Below are 19661 nucleotides of genomic sequence, written 5' to 3'. Positions count from 1 at the left end.
AAGTCTAAGACAAGCCACTATTATACGAAGAAAAAAAAGGGGTCGTGTGTACTGGTGCAGCGATGGGAGAACGGGAAGGAAAGCAGGGAGAGAAGCTCGTCCAGCAGGCAGGCAGATACAGAAGCTGGGAATGACAAACAAGGACCAGAAAGAAAGAGGACAGTCTCAGGGCAAGAAAAGGAAGGTCACGAAAAGAATGCCAATAGCAAATGAAAAGGAGAGCCAGGTAACCTTCCAGACACTGAGACAAGGAGGAAACAGAAAAAGTATTTCTCTCCCAATCATTCTGCTTCTGTTATATTAGCTGCTTCTGGGACATTTAATCTTCCTCTTCCGTGTTTTCTAAGTCCGTGGCTTTTGGGTGCATTTGCGGGATTTATGGATTAAAATATGTATTACACTTGGCGTGCCGAGTATTCTCGTGGAGCCAACAGCAGCCTCGCAGTGCCTTGGGGTAACCAGGCACTTCTCGGCATACAAGGTTTTCTCCCCTCTTGCTAGACAACGTGAACCCTCTCTTGGAAAAACCACTTTCTGCGAGAACCTTCACAGCAGACTCTGTCCTTTGCCTAATTTTTCAGACCACTGAGAAATTTCTCTTGCCCTCATCCCATAAGCCAAATGTTAAAAATAAATTCATTTTTACTTTGCTAGTGAGAGGTACAATTCTACACCTTCTGTTCGAAACTACTGGTGTCCAGGAATATTCATGAAGTCAGGGTGTTGTGCTTCAGAACCACTGTGGTGTATAATCCTGCAGGCTGAGCCCCCAGTGTGGGGCTGAACAAGATGACTTCAAGGCCTGCTGGTCTGACCAACAGGGCTTTAAACTGAAAATGGCAGGAGAGAAAAGTATCCAGCTGAAGTCTGTGGGACATGTATGTGCTTATTAGGAGGACATCTGATCTGACCTTCCAGAGAAGGGAAAGAGATGCTCAGTAATATCCAGAAAAATCACTGGGAAGAAGGAGGACACTCAAGGTCCCCAAAGTCTATATACCAGTGGAAGGGTCTGAGCAATACAGAAAGTGTTGAGATATATATATATATATATATATATATATATATATATATATATATTTTTTTTTTTTTTTTTTTTTTTTTTAAAGATTTTAGGTAATATCTACACCCACCATGGGGCTCAAACTTACAACCCCGAGATCAAGAGTCAAATGCTCCACTGACTGAGCCAGCCAGGTGCCCCATGGTACCAAGATGATGGAAACCTCAGGGGAAAGTTGGCTTTGCCAACAGTCAGGTGTGGAAATGAATACAAGAGCCAATCAGGAGTTACCTAGAGTTGGGAACGGAGATTTATTTATTTTTCTGTTATTACTGTCAGTGTTTTCATTATGGAGAATTTCAAACAGGTACAAGAGGAGAGAGACTAGCACAAGGAACCCTCCCCCCACCACATTCCAAATGTGCCCACTATCCAGCCCTCGCCTCTGCTAACTGAACACAGAAAGATTGAGGCAAAAAAGCTTCTAAAGATGTTCTACTATTTTTCAATCCCTCACTAAGCACAACCTGTAGAGTACCATTTAGAAAACAAACACTAGAACATTCTAAGAGCATATAAAGAGCAGAATTAAGTTGTCTTTAGGCAGTAAGACACCTGAAGACAGTACACTGGAAAGTAGAAATAAATAGTTACGGGGTTTGATAGTCAAAGGAAGAAATCTATCTCAATAAACTTCATTTTGTTCAACTATTTATCCTGCCTTTCCTATCTGGACTGTATTTAGCATAATCAGATTGCTAACGGGGACAAGTTCTTTATAGAAGAATTCCAGCTTCTGCCAGAAGGCGGAAGGAATGACACTAGAGGAATCCCCAGGTTGCTTTCTCTGCACAAAACCATCAGCGGCTAAGACCATTTGGTGGCCGGAGAACGGAGCGGTCCGCCATCCGTGCCGGGTGCCGTGCCTCTGGTACCTTACACTGAGGCTGCTGCCGTCTTCGCCCAAACATGAGCCCCCTGCGATGCTCGGTCAGCCTCCGCTTGCGATGGGCCAGACAGAACTTTTAAAAAGCACTTGAGCAAGATGCGCCTCCGGGATGCGGCGGGGAGGAGCGGCCACAGGACACGGTCTCCCCTGTATGCCCCGGTGCCCGGGGTACAAAGCCATCTCTGACAACCTCCCACGGAGGGCTCTACAAATCCTTTGGTAAACATGCCAGCACACGGAGCGCTAACGGCGTGCGTGTTCGTAAAAGCAGATCTTACAGTCGGCTCTTAGTTGAGCCGAGGGGAGGGTCAGCCGTCTCTCCCACAACCTGGAATTTATGATGCGCTTTTCTTGCAGCAGACTTACTTTCCTAATTATGTCTTCCTGAAGCTAATATGAAAACTAATTTGTGTTCCTTAAGTACCCAGCAGCTGGGTGGGGGGTGGAGGAGATGGTCCGGGCTTACGCTTGCTTGTTGAGAGAAACTGTCCAAGGATTTAAAATGTGTCACGAGTAATCTGCATGACAGATGATCTGTATGTGGCAACTGAGAGTTGACTATACTTACATTTATAAAACAAACGGGCTACTTCTGTCTCATAGGGCTGCTATGAGGATAAGGAACATTATATTTACATGATTTAAGGTCTCGAGAAAAAGGAGAATATCTAGATTCGAGGTAGTTTCGTTATTTCACATAGGTTTCCTCTCAGGAGTCAAAGCAACCACGCAGGGACTTCTAAGAGGCAGACAAATGAAGGAAGCAAGGTTAAAGGCCCTGCTCTTGGTCCCCAGAGTTGCTGAAAACGGAAGGTGCCACTAGCTCAATGGTCCACCCCAGTGTGTTGTCCACGCTTCACGTTGTAGACAAAATGAACAATTCACATACACACTCTTGGCCCTTGAGCACTCACGTGTGCCCTTGTTAGTCAGAAGCTCTGTTTAATGAGAAAACTCTCCAGGCAAACAGCAGGGCCGTGAAAGGTTTAGGAAGGGGAGACCAGGGAGTAGGTCAGCTGAAAGTGGACCTTCCTAAAATGAAAGTCCTTTCTGATAGGTAGAATTCATTACTATTATTTTGGGTGTGTGTGAGGGTGGAGAAAGGACGGGAGATTCTTGCAGGAAAACAATTTTTTAAGGTGAAAAGATAGAGTGACATGGCTCCAAACACATCCAGGCAAATTCTCTTTTCCCCCTCCAAACGAGGCTGAAACAGGAACCTCCCAAGGCTTGCTAAAGCAGTCAAGACACTTCAAAAGGTTCAGACTAATCTCTAAAACAGCGCTGTCCACCAGAACTCACCGTAGAGATGGCCGTGTTCTGTTTGTGCACTGGCCAGCATGGTGGCTACCACGTAGCTGGTAGGACTGAGGAATCCATCTGTACTTCGACTCTAATTAAAGTTTCAGTAGCCAGAGTGCAGCTCTACAACCTTTCCAGAGCTTCCAGTGAGCCACCTCCACGTTATAAACACGCTTCGATCGTACACACACCATAGAACATGATAAGAGTTGCCTTTGTTAAATGGAAACTCAATCTGAAACTGGATGCTCTACGTTCACCTAAAATATATTTTCCTGGCATTTCCCTTATTTAGACTGTAGGGTTTTCTCCCTTGCTGCTCTACCCCGTCAACTTCTTTTAAACACCTCCCACCCCCCAGGGGCCCCAGGTGAGAAACTTTATCAGCATTTGAGAACAATATAATATAGCTCTACATGACAGTACTACAGGCAGTACGGAAAGCTTGGGCCGGCTAAAATCAGAATTGCTGGACGCCTCTTTCATGCGCCAATCTGATAGCAGGGTTTTTGTAGTCTCACTCAGAGCAGTGTCTCAGTTTCCATATTTAGACCCCTTCAATGATTTTCAGATCCAATTGCTAGCTTTACAACGGAAAAGATGTGTTTACCAATTTCACTTCGAAAACCCCTTTTTGGCTCTGAAAATCTCTAAATTGGGGCCTTTCTAATAATGAAGATTTGGTGTAATTATAATGTCACAGGCAATTGTGCTGACAGAGCAAAACCAATATGTCTCCTTGCTAGGCCTTTGCTCTCAGCCTGACCAACAGGAGGAGAAAAGAGGCTTTGTCAGGAGCAGATGTGCAGTGGGAGGCCCCGGGAAAGCAGATCTGCTGAATGGAGCAGGTGCCACTTAGACATTCACTTTACTGACTCCAACCACAACCTCCCCTTCATTTGATATCCTGCTCTTGGCAGGAGGATGGGGAGAGAGCATCATTCAAAAAGGAGCATGTTTATCCTGTTCAGATTACGGCTCTGCCAGGCTGCTGCTGCTGCTCCGGCTGGGTTCTGCACATTTGCTCTTTATTAAGCAAATGGTAGAGCTGGGAAGTGAATCCCTGTATTTATACAGGTAACCTGAGAGCCAGAGGGCCCCAAACCATACTGGCTGCGATGTACAAGCTATCGGAGTTAACAACAGTGCGCTGACATTCCTCCAAAATCCTGATGGAAGCGTAAGTAAAAAAGGAAAGTCCAACTTAAAGACTTCATTCTATAGGAATTCTTCCTGTCACAATATTCTGGCTCTTGTGCGAACAGTGATCAATCCCCTTTTCACACGCTTAATTAAAACCTACTTTTTCATCCACCTATTAAATAGGAATGACTCCAGTTCAAGTTGTCCAATATGGCTCTGGATTTGGTATGCCAAAAAAAAAAAAAAAAAAAAAAAGATTTCCCTTTACAGAATATTACCTGCAATGACAGGCACCAAGATTCTGCCGGAATCATCTAAGACCAGAATCTGCCTTTCGAATACAAAGACTCAGAAAGATGTGGGGACCTAAAGGGAAGGAGAATGAGATAAGGAAACGTGTAACTTGGCCCTCCTAACACTGGGGACGGGGAGGTGACTGACTGGTCAGTCCACCTGCCAGGTGGCAGGCCCCTTTCTGGGAATCCCTGCCCTGAGGCTCTGGTCGGAGTCCTCTGGTCAGAATACCCCGGCTCACCAAGTTCCCCAAGTGGAGAATACCTGACACAGTCAGACTGAGGGACAGACGAAGGTGTGCCAACCCGGTTGGATAATATGTGCTAATTCCCTCTGGGCCTCGAGGGGCCGACTCTGGAGGCATTCAGGTTTTAATATGGAAAGCGTCTAAGAGCTACATGGGAAGGACGTGGCTCTGGCTCAGATGAATATTAAGAATAGAGAACAACGAGTAGAGGCCTGTCGTTTCATTGTACGCGCGCTTTCTTTCTGCCGTCTTCAAGTAGCAGAGCCTAGGTGAGCAGTTCCTGGTGTAAGAATGATGAATTCCCGAGGCCACCCTAGTTTATAATGGTATAGGGGAGACGGTACATCCCCTCTGGACTTGCGGACTCCGCAAGGAGAAAGATGAATCTAAACATCACACTGGCACTTTCGCGAGACAGTCCTGCTCCTTCTGAAGGTATCCATAGGTTAGCATTTTTGTAGGGGACAAAGGCACCAAGACCCCTGACAACCAGCCCCTCCAGCTGTGGGGGCTGTTTCTGATGAGAGACAGGAAAGACCTGGTAATTCTGGAGAAGTGAACCTCAGTTTTGTTTCCCGAGCACACCTGAGGGACACAACATGCTTTCATTAGCAACAGGGGCTTTCGAAAGCTGGGATTCTGTGGGAGCACTACCTGCTCCCCCCAATGGAGGCTCACTGGACCAGACCCTAAGAATGTGTCCTGGAAGAGCTAAGAGTGAACGTTCTCAAGATTAATCTCCTTCCCATTCGGTGTGAATGCTTAATAATAATAATAATAATAATAAAAATAATAATAACAACAACAACAGCAGCAGCAGCAGCAGCAATAGTAGCAGTGATAGTAGTTAAGTTATTGCATGCTTACAATGCTCCAGGCACTAAAAAGAGTGGGACTAAATATTCCTGGGTCGCCTGGGTGGCTCAGTAGGTTGGGCCTCCGACTTCGGCTCAGGTCATGATCTCACAGTCCATGAGTTCGAGCCCTGCGTCGGCTCTGTGCTGGCAGCTCAGAGCCCGGAGCCTGCTTTGGATTCCGTGTCTCCCTCTCTTTCTGCCCCACCCCTGCTTGCACGCTGCCTCTTTCTCTCTCTCAAAAATAAATACACACTAAAAAAGAAAATTCTCTGCTGCCCCTAAAATTAGTGTGATTGACATATCCCCCTGGATGGGAAAGCATGGGGAGTCAGAAAACTTGCCATTTCCTTGTGACAGCTATTCTGGAAGGCATTTTGGATTTTAGGAGGTAACTGTGAAGGGAGTCAGGAAGGAGGACAAACTTCAATGCTAGAAAAGGGCTCAGAAGGAACATATCTGGGGCAGAAAACTGTAAACCCCTCTGGGTATTCTAGAAATGAGAGCCCCAGTATACACCTCCACGTTTCTATTTCAGAAGCAGCCATATTTTCATTGTGAAATCTGTAATTCATCCAATAGTAATGGCTTCTTTCAGCCTTATGACCCACCAGGCTCTGGATATTTGATCCTTTCTGGGGTCACTATAAATCATTAATGCACCTCGCCTCAAGATGCCTGTAGCCAAGAAGAGAAATCTGCCTCTGGAAGGCATCTGGGTGGAAGTGTGTAAGTGGCCCGAGTTGTGCATAAAGAGACTAGGAAGCGGGTCTAGGTGTCTGCACTTCCTCTTGTCTCAGGTTTTCCTGCGAGGCTCTGTCCTTAGAAAAATAGGCCAGTTCTTCTTGCAACCCTCCTGCCCAGCTGTTCACCCGTTGTGGATTACTTCAGTCACATGGTAATGTTTATTTTGCGGTTTTGTTTTCTTTTTTAAGCAAAGCCATGCTGTCTACGAGCTGAGAAGGTCACTGGGAGGCAAGGCTCTGGAAGTACTGGTGCTGCCCTTCCCGCGCAGAGGGGCACAGCTTGCCAGAAGGGCAGTCTTTTTGCTAGAGCCTTTAGATCAGCGCCATCCAATACACTTGACTGCAAAGACGGAAATGTTCGGTATCTGCGCAGTTCATTACAGTAGCTACCACCTACCTGTGGCTATTTAAATTTAAACGTGACTGGGCGCCTGGGTGGTACAACTGGTGGAACATCTGACTCTTGCTTTTGGCCCAGGTCATGATCCCAGGGTCCCGGGATAGAGCCCAGCATCGGGCTCTGTGCTGAGTGTGGAGCCTGCTTGAGATTTTCTCCCTCTTTCCCTCTGCCGCTCTCCCCCACTCACGCTCTCTCTCAAATAAACAAATAAATAAATATTTTAAAAAATGTGAATAAATTAGAGTAAAAAATCCAGGATCTCAGGCCACACATGGCTGTTGAGCACACGCAATGTGGCTAATGTGACCCAATAACTGAATTTTATTTTACTTAAATCAAAAAAAATTTTTTTTAATGTTTATTTATTTTTGAGAGAGAGAGAGAGAGAGAGAGAGAGGGGGAGAGAGAGAGAGAGAGAGAGAGAGAGAGAGAGAGAGAGAGAGAGACAGCGTGAGCAGGGGAGGGGCAGAGAGAGAGGGAGACACAGAATCTGAAGCAGGCTCCAGGCTCTGAGCTGTCAGCACAGAGCCCGATGGGGGGCTCGAACTCACAAGCCAGGAGATCATGACCTGAGCCGAAGTCGGTCACTCAAGGCGCCCCGACATCTTGGGTTTTGATGCCATTTATTTTATTTGCCTCTGCTAAAATTTATCATGACACAAACTTAAAAAAAAAAAAGTCGATTTATTTAGAGAGAGAGAGAGAGTGCATGTCCCTGTGCCTGCAAGAGAGCAGGGGAGGGGCAGAGAGAGAGGGAGAGAGAGAGAATCCCAAGCAGGCTCCACGCTGTGAGTGCAAAGCCCAACGCAGCGCTCGATCTCATGAACCCTGAGATCATGACCTCAGGGGAGATCAAGAGTCAGATGCTTAACCGACTGAGCCACCCAGACACCCCATGACACTGACTTCTAAAGGGAGTAAAATATACCATACCCACTCCTTAAAACAATTCTGCAAAAGAGTGACCCATACAAAGGAACAGATGAATCGGATGAATGATAAAGACAATGATTTTCACCTGTTTTAGATCTCCTTGACTTCTTTGGTTGCCTGGGTTGACAAGAGGGAGTGAAGAGGAAGGAAGGGGACCCACAGTGGCTGTAGAGGGTACTGCAGAACTGGGTTTGGTTTCCAGTCTCACCGTTTAGTTGCTCAGTGACAGGTAAGGCCCAGCTTTAGCTGCGTCTGCAAAATAGGGCTCAGAAGCTCTGTTCTACCCACCTTCCTGGGTGAAGGTAGAATAATGCAGACGGTGCTTGTTTAGTCACTGGAAAGGGGGTTATGGCGACAGCAACAGTCATAGTAGTAAAAACAGAAAAGGAAAGGGGCTCCTGAGTGGTTCAGCGAGTTAAGTGTCTGACTCTTGACTTAGGCTCAGGTCATGATCTCACGATTGGTGACTCTGAGCCTCACATTGGGCTCTGGGCTGACAGAGCAGAGCCTGCTTGGGATTCTCTCTCTCTCTCTCTCTCTCTCTCTCTCTCTCTCTCTCTCTCCCTCTCCCTCCCTCTCCCTCTCCCTCTCCCTCTCCCTCCCTCTCCCTCTCCCTCTCCCTCTCCCTCTTCCTCTCTCTCTGCCCCTCCCCTGCTTGCTCTCTCAAAATAAATAAAAAATAAACTTAAACAGAAAAGGAAAGAAAGAATAAGGAAAAGAAAATGATGAAGGGCCTAAACAATGATGGTCAATGCTTATAGTCCAAAGTCAAAAGCAGAGCAAAACTGAAAGTTATTTTCCTGGTATGACATCTACCAACATGTTTTCCAGGATGAAAACTATTCATTTTAAGACAAAAGCTGACTGAAAGAGGGCAACACTGTCTGCAAAGAAAGCATGGTGCCCAGAGGACACTGTGCAGCACCCGCTTCCCAGCCGGCCCAGAGCAAGCGGCTCACGCACTCGCTCCTCACCCTGTTCTTTCTGAGCCGCGGCTCAGAGCTCTCCTCATCTGACTCAGGTTTGGGAGTGTGCTCTACCTTCCCCTCCATTAAAAAAGACCGACGGTTCTGAAGGGATAGGAGCTGTAGGATAGATGAATTTTCATTTGCTTTTTCTGACAGAATAGGTGACACCTCAGCTTGGTCTGAGATCTTCCCTTCAGGTGTTCCTGTCAGTGGAGAAGAGAGCCATTCACTCCCCAGGAGGGCCGCCCCCAAACCCACAGCTGCTGTAGGCACTGCTCTGGGGGACTTTCAGGAGGGGAGGCTCACAGCTCATATAAAACTGTTTGTTCAGGGGCACCCGGGTGGCTCAGTCGGTTAAGCGTCCGACTCTTGGTTTTAGCTCAGGTCATGATCTCATGGTATGTGAGGTCGAGCCCCGGATTGGGCTCTGTGCTGACAGCCCAGAGCCTGCTTGGGATTCTCTCTCTCTCCCTCTCTCTCTCTGCCCTTCCCCTGCTCGCACTCACACCTTCTCTCTTTCAAAAAATAAGTAAGTAAACTTAAAAAAAAAATTTAAAACTATTTGCTCAGGGGCTCCCTGCTTTGAGTCCTGGGGGCGATGAGCTTATCATCTGTGGATTAAAGGTACAAATAATATAGTAGCAAAGAATGCAACAGCTCTTTTCAAAGCTACTATCATGCTTTACGGTGACTGAAAATTTACCTTTACAATAAAACTTTATTTCATTTATTACACTAGAATAGCATATCAGCACCTTTTTGGAGGAGCAACATCGACATATTTCCTAAATTAATTTAATACCGATATCCACTGACTCTTCTGGGAACAAGTCCATGTACTGATGTGTCCAGATAATGAGCGCACAGAAAAAGGGAGAATGAGAGATGTATTTTACAGTTCATCAAGATGAGGACTGGCGTTTTAGCTCTTTTAAAGAAGAGCTGGAACAGAGGGACATCTACTCAGTAAAAATGGGTGACAGGGGTGGTAGAGAGTAAGGAAGAAGTGAAAAAAGTCCCCCTTGATGATGGAGATTGAAATACAATGCAGTCGCGAGGTGTGAAGAGAGATTATGCCCTGAGAATGACGAAGGCCACAGCAACTACAGCTGGAAGAGAACGCAGCCCTGCCTGAGAACAGTGACATGACCAAATCCAGGAGCTGTTAAACAATGTCACCTTCAGTCAAAGTTCCTTCAACTTCCTTTATTCAAGCCTACACAGAAAGAGCTTCTGGTCTCCGATTTCTTTGCAGCGTTTACCTCTGGAACATAAATCCTCCAATGGCATCAGGTAAGCATTTGGATCTGTCCTAAAGACAGGAGGGCACAAGAATACCCTGTATTCTGAAGTATAACTGAACATATTCTGGGGAACGAAGGGGAGATGAAATTATGTGGGCAGCTAGTAAGAGTTTTATGCTCACAGTGTACCTAAGTGCCAAGCACTATGCTAAGCACTCTATAGGAATCGTTCTGTTTAATGCTCACATCAACCTCATAAGCATGGAACTGTCATTAGCCTAATTTTATAGTGAAGGCTTAGGTTAATTTGCTTGCCCAAGATCACAGAGCTTGCTAGTGCAGCTTTTAGAATAAGCTAGGCCTGCAGACTCTCCCATCTCCCTTGCCCCTCTTACTCACAGCACTAGACCAAATATCCACAAAGTTCTATGGCCCCAGCCACCACTTTCTATGACAGAGGCTCTTAATCCTTGGGCGGGGGGCCGAGGAAGGGGGGATCCTCTAATTCATTTGCACATCTGACCAAAGTTATGGGTCCCGGAAAACTACAGAAAACGTGTATAGAGACACGGATGGAACTACAGTGTATTACGCTAAGAGAAATAAGTCAGTCCGAGAAAGATTTCATACGATGTCACTCATATGTGGAATTTGAGAAATAACAGATGAACGAACATAGGGGAAGGGAAGGAAAAATAGGATAAAGACAGAGAGGGAGGCAAACCATAAGAGACTCTTAAATACAGAGGACAAACTGGGGGTTGCTGGAGGGCAGGTGGGTGGGGGGATGGGGTAAATGGGTGATGGGCATTGAGGAGGGCACTTCTTGGGATGAGCACTGGGTGTCATACGTAAGAGATGAATCGCTGGGTTCTACTCCTGAAACCAAGACTGTGCTGTCAGTTAACTAACTTGAATTTAAATTAAAAAATAATAAGTAAAATATAGAGAAAAGAAAAACAAAACTCGTATAGAATTTCTCAGGGTCCAAGACCCCAGGTTGAGGATGCCCTAATGTCCTTCTAATGCACATAAGGGTTGGTTTCCACAGAGAATTAAAGCACACACGTTGCCTCCTGCAGATGCAGCCGCACTTACCTCTTTATAATCAATACAGAACACAACTTTGCGGCATCCTGTCTCACTTGGGAGGCCTTGCGGAATAGGAATGTGGGTTCCAATTTCTCATGCAAGGACCCCACCCAGGAATCCTGCTCTCTTATCTGAACTTCATGTTTCTGTCCTCATATATCTACTCTTTTATCCCTCTCGCTAAAAAGATCAATTTTTTTAAAAAAAGGTATTCCAATGAGCGTAGTTGAGATCCAACTAAACTAGGGAAACACATTTTTACAAGTTTTTAACAGGGTCAAAGAAAAGTAGCAAGGTGGAAAGGTGAAGACGACATACTCAGTGTGAAGGAGAAGACAGAATTTTGTTTCTAAAGGAATTCAAAAACTGATTTGGCTTGATTTGGCAGCTGATGTGGGTAGTAAAACATGCACTTGTTTTACAGTGTAGCAAGACTGAGTGGGGCCTTGTAGTTGTAGGACATTTATGTTGATGAGTCTTAAGGGGGATCCCTGGCTGCAGGACTGTTGCCAGGGCCGGGTCAGAACAAAGAGGGACACGTGGCACCGCGAAGAAATGAGAAGGGCTGCTCTTTCTGTAAGTATAATGTCAATGCCTTATAATCAGCTTTAATTTTGAAACAGACCTAGCCTTCTAGTCCACTTCTCTCTGTTGAGGGCGTGAGGCAAGTAGGCAGCCGCGAGTCTCAGCCAGGACAGCACAGGCCACAGTGGATGGTCTCTGGGTGTCGGGCAAGGGAGAAAGATGCATTTTCCAAACTGTCTGGTGGAACCCAATCAAGGGCTGGAGGCAGAGCCAAAGGGAAGGCCCAGTGAGGAGCAGGGGAAGCAAACCGGCCACCAGCTAGCTCAGGGCAGGGATGCACATTCCCCCGAGCACTTTCTACCCCCTTGGTCTCTATCTCCCTAGAGGCAGGTGGGAATGTTGCAAGAGTGCTGGCATAAATCGAATGGCTGCAGGAGGGCTTGGACAGAAGCTTCTAAGGGGTGAGGAAACAACTCTTAAGCTGGGTTTACCTCTTTGGGAACATCATGTGCTTCTCCCGCAAACAATGTCCCCTGGTTCTAAACAGCAACCCCTCCTCCCCACAACTGAATGAAAATAAGAAAACATGTTCACTAATTGCAAGGTGCTCTGCTCACTGGAAATACTAAAATTTGATAGCTGACCACTGAATGGTTCTATAATTTCTGCAACTGGAGAAATGCAGACCTATGGGCTCCCCCGGACTTAGCAAAGCGAGCTCTCACACATGTGGAGGGGAGGACTGCTGGACAGCAGAGCACTTGGCATCAGAAACCACCAGAGCATCCCTATCACCGGGAACAGGCTGCGGCAGGCGGGCACTGTGGCCAAACCAGACAAAGGCAAGTAGCTTCTACCAGGGATGGGGAGAGAGGCCCGACATTCCCTAAAGTATTTGTTCAACACCGGGAGACAGTCATCACGCTGTATTTGTGGAGTCCAGGCAGAAGCTGGCTCACATCACAGGGAGGCAGCATAACTGAGTGGTGTGGAGACAAACTGCCTGAATTCAAACTCCACTTCTGCCACTCTCTCCGTGAACGTGGCCAAGTCACTGAAACTTTCTGTGTCTCAGTTTCCCCATATGTTAAATGGAGACAATAGTGTTTACCTCAGAATAGGGTTCATGCATGTGAAACACTTAGCAGAAGACTTGCACATAGCAAGCATTATATAAATGTTTATTAAATAAAGTTAATAAGACAATGGAATTGAGATACAGAATACAAGGTCGATAGTGGGAATGCAGATTCCTAGCTTGGAGTACTCTGTAAGTGGGGTGTGCCCCACCCTCATCTTAGTACAAAAAATGAAATTGAAGAAGTTGGGGTAAAGGAGAGAAATTAAAATTTCAAAGTGCAAGAACTGAGCCTCTATACAACTCTGCATACACAGAATGGACAGCCACAATTTCTTAATCTAGAAAGACGCACCTGGTTTGGTCTTAAGAAAATAAGCACGACTACAGGGACAGTGTTTCCTCCAGCAACAATTAGTGTCTCATTCAATTCATTGGGGCAGTATTAAGAGCACTTGCTTCCCACTTCTGGTCCATCTCTGTGATAATGAATACTCCCCACTTCCCCTGCCCTAGGGAAAGATGGGGCAGAAGGAGAGGAGAACACTTAGTTAAATTAAAAGAAAGCTTTAACACTGTATGTTAACTACACTGGAGTTAAAATTGAGGGGGGGGGGGGAAGGCTTAATTCTTCTAGATGAACTTTAAAATTACTGTAAAGGTCACTCCCCTCACAAACCTTTTTGGAATTCTGATTGAATTTTTTTCAAATTTGGAGACAGGACTTTCACTGACAGCTAATAATAACAGCACGATAATAAAATACTACAGTAGAAAGAACAAAATAAATAGATGGATGGAAATAGAAGATTCCCCATACAGTCAATTTAAGAATTTTGCATATGGGGGCACCTGGGTGGCTCAGTCAGTTAAGCATCCGACTCTTGATTTCGGCTCAGGTCATGATGTCACAGTTCGTGGGATCTAGCCCCATGTTGGGTTCTGCGCTGAGCATGGAGCCTGCTTGGGATTTTCTCTCTCTCTCTCTCTCTCTCTCTCTCTCTCTCTCTCTCTCTCCCCTGACTTGCTCTCTCAAAATAAATAAATAAACATTAAAAAAAAAAAGAATTCTGCATATGGATACCAATAGCATTTTTCATAGAACTAGGACAAATAATCCTACAATTTGTATGGAACCACAAAAGACCCCGAATAGCTAAAAAAAATCTTAAAAGAGAAAAACAAAGCCGGAGGTACCACAATTCCAGATTTCAAGTTATACTACAAAGCTATAATAATCAAAATGGTATGGTATGGCATAAAAATAGACACACAGATCAATGAAATAGGATAGAAAGCCCAGAAACAAATCCACAATTATATGGTCAGTTAATCTTCGACTAAAGAGATAAGAATATAAAGACAGTCTCTTCAACAAATGGTGTTGGGAAAACTGGAGACAGCTACATGCAAAAAAATGAAACTGGACCACTTTCTTTCACCATACACAAAAATAAATTCAAAATGGATTAAACACCTTCATGTGAGACCTTAACGATAAAAATTATAGAAACAAGGACAGGCAGGAATATCTCTGACATTGGTCGTAGCAGTATTTTTCTTTTTTTTTTTTTAATAAAAATATTTTTTTATGGCACAAAAACAGACACTCAGATCAATGGAACAGAATAGAGAACCCAGAAATGGACCCACAAACATATGGCCAACTAATCTTTGACAAAGCAGGAAAGACTATAGAATGGAATAAAGACAGTCTCTTCAGCAAATGGTGCTGGGAAAACTGGACAGCGACATGCAGAAAAATGAACCTGGGCCACTTTCTTCTACCATACACAAAAATAAACTCAAAATGGATGAAAGACTTAAATGTAAGACAGGAAGCCATCAAAATCCTTGAGGAGAAAGCAGGCAAAAACCTCTTTGACCTTGGCCGCAGCAACTTTTTACTCAATGCATCTCCGGAGGCAAGGGAAACAAAAGCAAAAATGAACTATTGCATCAAAATAAAAAGCTTCTGAACGGTGAAGGAAACAATCAGCAAAATTAAAAGGCAGCTGACGGGATGGGAGAAGATATTTGCAAATGACATATCAGATAAAGGGTTAGTATCCAAAATCTATAAAGAACTTACCAAACTCAACACCCCCAAAATAAATAATCCAGTGAAGAAATGGGCAAAAGACATGAATAAAAAAAATTATTTTAACGTTTATTTTTAAGAGAGGGACCGAGTGTGAGTGGGAGAGGGACAGAGAGAGGGGAAGACACAGAATCCGAAGCAGGCTCCGGGCTTGAACTGTCAGCATAGAGTCTGACATGGGGCTCAAACCCACAAACCGTGAGGCCATGACCCGAACCAAAGTCAGATGCTCACCCAACTGAGCTACCCAGGTGCCCCATCTGTAGTGGTATTTTTCTAGATATGTCTCCTGAGGCAAGGGGAATAAAAGCAAAATAAACTACTGGCACTACATCATAATACAAAGCTTCTGCACAGCAAATAAAACAAAACTAAAAGACAACCTGCTAAACAGGAAGATATAAAAGTATGTAAAATATGCTTAACATCACCCATCATCCGGGAAATGCAAATCAAAACTCTAACGAGGTACTACTTCACACCTGTCAGAATGGCTAAAATTAAAAGCATAAGAAACAGTAAGTGTTGACAAGGATGTGGAGAAAAAAGGAACCCTCTTGCTGCTGGTGGGAATGCAAACTGGTGCAGCCACGGTGGAAAATAGTACGGAGGTTCCTCAAAAAGTTAAAAATAGAAATACTCGGGGCGCCTGGGTGGCGCAGTCGGTTAAGTGTCCGACTTCAGCCAGGTCACGATCTCGCGGTCCGGGAGTTCGAGCCCCGCGTCAGGCTCTGGGCTGATGGCTCAGAGCCTGGAGCCTGTTTCCGATTCTGTGTCTCCCTCTCTCTCTGCCCCTCCCCCGTTCATGCTCTGTCTCTCTCCGTCCCAAAAATTAAAAAAAAAAAAAAAAAAAAAAAAAAAATAGAAATACTCTATGATCCAGTAATTGCATTACTGGGTATTTATCCAAAGAATACAAAAGCACTGATTCGAAAGGATATTTGCACCCCCATGTCTGGTTATTATTTATAATAATATATGGAAGCAGCCTAAGTATCCATCAATACATGAATGGATACAGAAGATGTGGTATATACACAACGGAAGAATGTTCAGCTATAAAAAAGAATGAAATCTTGGGCCATCTGGGTGGCTCGATCTGTTAAGCGTCCGATTCTTGGTTTGGCTCAGATTGTCATATCACGGTTCAGTTTGTGAGATGGAGCCCCAGGTCAGGCTCTGTGCTGACAGTGCAGAGCTTGCTTGGGATTCTCTCTCTTTCACTGCTCCTCCCCCACGTGTGTGCATGCTCTCTCTCTCTCTCTCAAACTAAATAAATAAAACATTAAACAAAGAATGGAATCTTGCCATTTGCAACAACATGGATGGGTCTAGAGAGTGTAATACTAAGTGAAATAAGTCAGAAAGACAAATACCTTATGATTTCACTTATACGTGGGATTTAATAAACAAAAGAAATAAATAAAGGGGGAATAAATAAAGGAGAGACACACGAAGAGGCCGCCCCCCCCCCCCCCCCCCGCTTTTTTTTTAAAGATTCTCTTAGCTATAGAGAACAAACTGGTGGTTACCAGAGGGGAGGTGGGTCAGAGGATGGATGAAGCAGGTAAGGGGATTACGAGTACACTTATCGTGATGAGCACTGAGTAATGTACAGAACCGTCGAATCTCTATATTGTCCACCTGAAACTAATATAACACTGTATGTTAACTACACTGGAATTAAAATAAACTAAAAAAAACATTCTGCATGATAAAAATGGCATTTCAAATCAGTTTAGAAAGGATGGATTTCAACCTTTTATGGAATAAATGGTGCTGGAATAGATTATATAGGGGAAAAAAAAATCAATTCAGATCCCTACCTAATGCCATATTCAAAATAAATTCCAGATATTTCACAGTATTTCAAATAAAAAAATGAGACCATAGAAGAACTTCCATATAGATATTTATCTGATTTGGGGCCTATGCAAATGTAAAGGCAAAAGAGAAATATTAAGGAAATAAAAATGAAAGTAACAGAAATAAAATAAAAATAAACTGAAAAAAAAAAACCCACCTATTTGCAACGTATACAATTAAAGGGGTTATACCTTTAATATAGGATACTTTCTCAGCAGCTCTGGTGAGAGTCTTAATGGGACAATAGTTGAAACAGATGATCCCCATTACCTTTATTGATTAACTATGAACTATCTGCTTAGTTCCCCCGCCCCCATCTAGCTTTGAGGAATAGAAGACGGCTGCATGAATATGCAATAAGATCTCAGACATAACAGCACCTCAGAAGAGGTGCTCAGGTGCCAATATAATTCCTATTTTTAATTATTTTTGCTGAAATAGGAAGGCAGAAAAAAGATGCGGGAGATCTGGTTCCCTGAAGATTGCTATCCATGGGTGGAAGGTCAGGTGAGAGGTGGTTATCACTCAAAGAGCTCCTCAATCCCTGTGTGGGCCTGCCTTTAGAGATTGTACAACCTTTTATATCAAGATGTGGGGGGCTGGGGGAGGGCCAAGGAACCACTGTGAGAAAAAGAAAGGAAAAGAAAAGAGGTAAAGGAAGGCGCTCACGGAGAGGCCTTTTCCAGTCTTAGGCAATTCTATCTGCACTTCAATGAAAAGAAAGCCGCCTGTGAAAAGCTTTACTTTGAACTAAACCATGAGATTCCATGAGACCAAAAACTCATTCAGTGCTATAGAAAAAGGAGGAGCATAAAATAAAGTAATACTAGTGCTTGAGTAGTCAGTCCCCTTAGTGTTGGGGCAGGGTAGAGTCCAGAAAAAAGGAGATGTCTACAGGGTGCAAGGTCTCTGTCCAATCTGCCTTGGTGACCCAGAAATTAAACTTCTGCCATGCACGCATGGGTTATCTCTAACTCGCACACCACCGTCCTACAGGACACTGCTTCATATCCTTGTGCTGCCTGGCCATCTCTCACCAGTTACTGTACTCTATCAAGCTCCACACCCAACGGTTCTCCATCTCAGAAGACACAAAAACTCCTCTGCTTCAGGCACAAACAATATCCAGATTGCTCTTAGAAGAGCTGTCTGCTATGGTTTTATTTAAAACATACTGTGGAATCTGGGATGTATTTCTTTTTCCCTGCTAGTGGTGTTTCCAAATAGCACACTGTTCTGCTACCATCTGGTTCTTCCTGATAATAAACTCTTCCTGATAATCAACTTGGTCTATCGGCTGACCCCATAAGGTTGCCATCACAGAAGTGACAAACTCTGGCAAGACAACACGGTCTGAAAGAACGATGAAAAGAGAATCCCTAAAAGACTACCCAGAAACCAAATTGGCTAGTTACATGGGAAAAATTTGGTTCTAGTCCCACAGCAAATCCTACAGCACTCTGGGTGAAATGTCAGAAGACAGAAGGAGCGTCAGAATTATTTGAATCATATCCAATATTAGAGTCATTTTCTGGATTCCCAAGGAAGAGATGAAACGATCGGCCTTTGCCTAAAATTGCTGGAGTAAGGCGCAACTCAATGGCCTGACTTGACACAGAAAAGCTGTGCCGAGAAAGTGCTAATTCCAACCCTCAAGTCTTAGTTCAGCACATGTCAGTGGTCACAAACTGGGGATGGTATTCTTTGGGAACCACTGGCTTTTAGGATGTAGACCAGAACTTTCTCTTATCGCAAACACACAGCCAAAGACATGAAATCAACCCAACGGACTCACACAACCCTAAGGCTACGGAAAAGAGGCAGCTTCTAGGAATCAATAGTGGGTGTGGCTCAGCTTTCCCCCCACACGGCCGAATGGATCTATTTGGCCCGACACCCACAGGGTCCAAATACTTACATATAAATTCATCTGAAAAGGTGAGGCTGAGAAGGAGCCAGAACGATAAAGCTGTCTGTTCTCCTTGCCCAGACAGGTCAAGACCATTAGAAAGGATAACAGTCTCCTATCAAATGCAGGCAGAGAAGGATCTGTAGTAGTTCCATTGTAAATAACAGCAATTTGCACTTCAGAAGAATGTCACATAGCCAGATGTCCTCTCTGTTCAAGGTAGATTAGGACTCAGATGAGGAACAGTGTAAGGTAAGGAAGTAGGGGTAGGACTCTAGCTAAAGAGGGAGGTTTTCCTTACTTCTTCCTGTGGTCCATTTCATCCTGAACATACCCGGCTGGAAGATGCCCTTTATCCTGCAGTGTTCTGGCTAAGATCAAGCCTATCCCTGTTAGGGTTAGTTCATGGAAGCCCTAGCCCTACAGAAAAAGCAGACTATAATTGTAGTTTTTTTATTTTTTTGTTTTTTTTGTTTTTTGGTTTTTTTTTTAGGAAAATGATTCTCAGAAGCCACAGTGGCTCTTTACATTTCTTGTGTTAATTCTTCTTTGGGTGACAGACACAAACACATTCCTCTTCCCACTTCCAAAGGAGGACACAACTTGGGGACTTTCTTCAAAGACTTCTCCAACTAACTCTATTCACTGATGAGGGACCTATCCTTTAAAAAGTTCCAGGCACTTTTCTTTCAGCTACTAATGTCAGTAAGGAACTTTCTGCCTAAATAAAAGTATGTTATTATTTATCCTCTTTTTAAGACAAAAGAAATCTCCAAAAACCATGGAGTACTTAGTTTGTTCTACTTAACCTAGTAGAGTAGTAGTAGTACCAGCAGTGTATGTATGTATGTATATGCATATGTACATATGTATATATACATATATATATATATGTATACACACACACACACACACACACACACACACACTCACACATAGATACATATATACACGTTTCATTTTAAAAATTCAATAAATAATCAGCCAAATGGGGCTGGTCCTCCGTT

General features: G+C 44.2%; 1 protein-coding gene across 5 annotated transcripts in view; it reads right to left on the bottom strand.

The window, feature by feature from the left end:
• Nucleotides 1-19661, bottom strand: part of NRF1 (nuclear respiratory factor 1) — a 145864-nt gene that overhangs the window by 13497 nt on the left and 112706 nt on the right. The window contains exon 12 of one of the 5 annotated variants that reach the window (XM_045052742.1): nucleotides 4676-4763. The exons of 3 other annotated variants lie outside the window; for them this stretch is intronic. In XM_045052742.1, coding sequence (XP_044908677.1) covers nucleotides 4708-4763 — 56 coding nt within the window. In that variant the 3' untranslated portion in view covers nucleotides 4676-4707. Of the gene's footprint in view, nucleotides 1-4675; nucleotides 4764-12867; nucleotides 13291-19661 lie in introns of those variants that run through there. One more of the 5 variants, XM_023250562.2, reaches the window with a different exon arrangement.

The sequence above is a fragment of the Felis catus genome, chromosome A2 (genome assembly GCF_018350175.1).
Source record: "Felis catus isolate Fca126 chromosome A2, F.catus_Fca126_mat1.0, whole genome shotgun sequence".
In the NCBI taxonomy this organism is placed as follows: Eukaryota; Metazoa; Chordata; class Mammalia; order Carnivora; family Felidae; genus Felis; species Felis catus.
The sequence above is the reverse complement of the archived record's forward strand: the minus strand, read 5'-3'. Positions and strand labels throughout refer to the sequence as shown.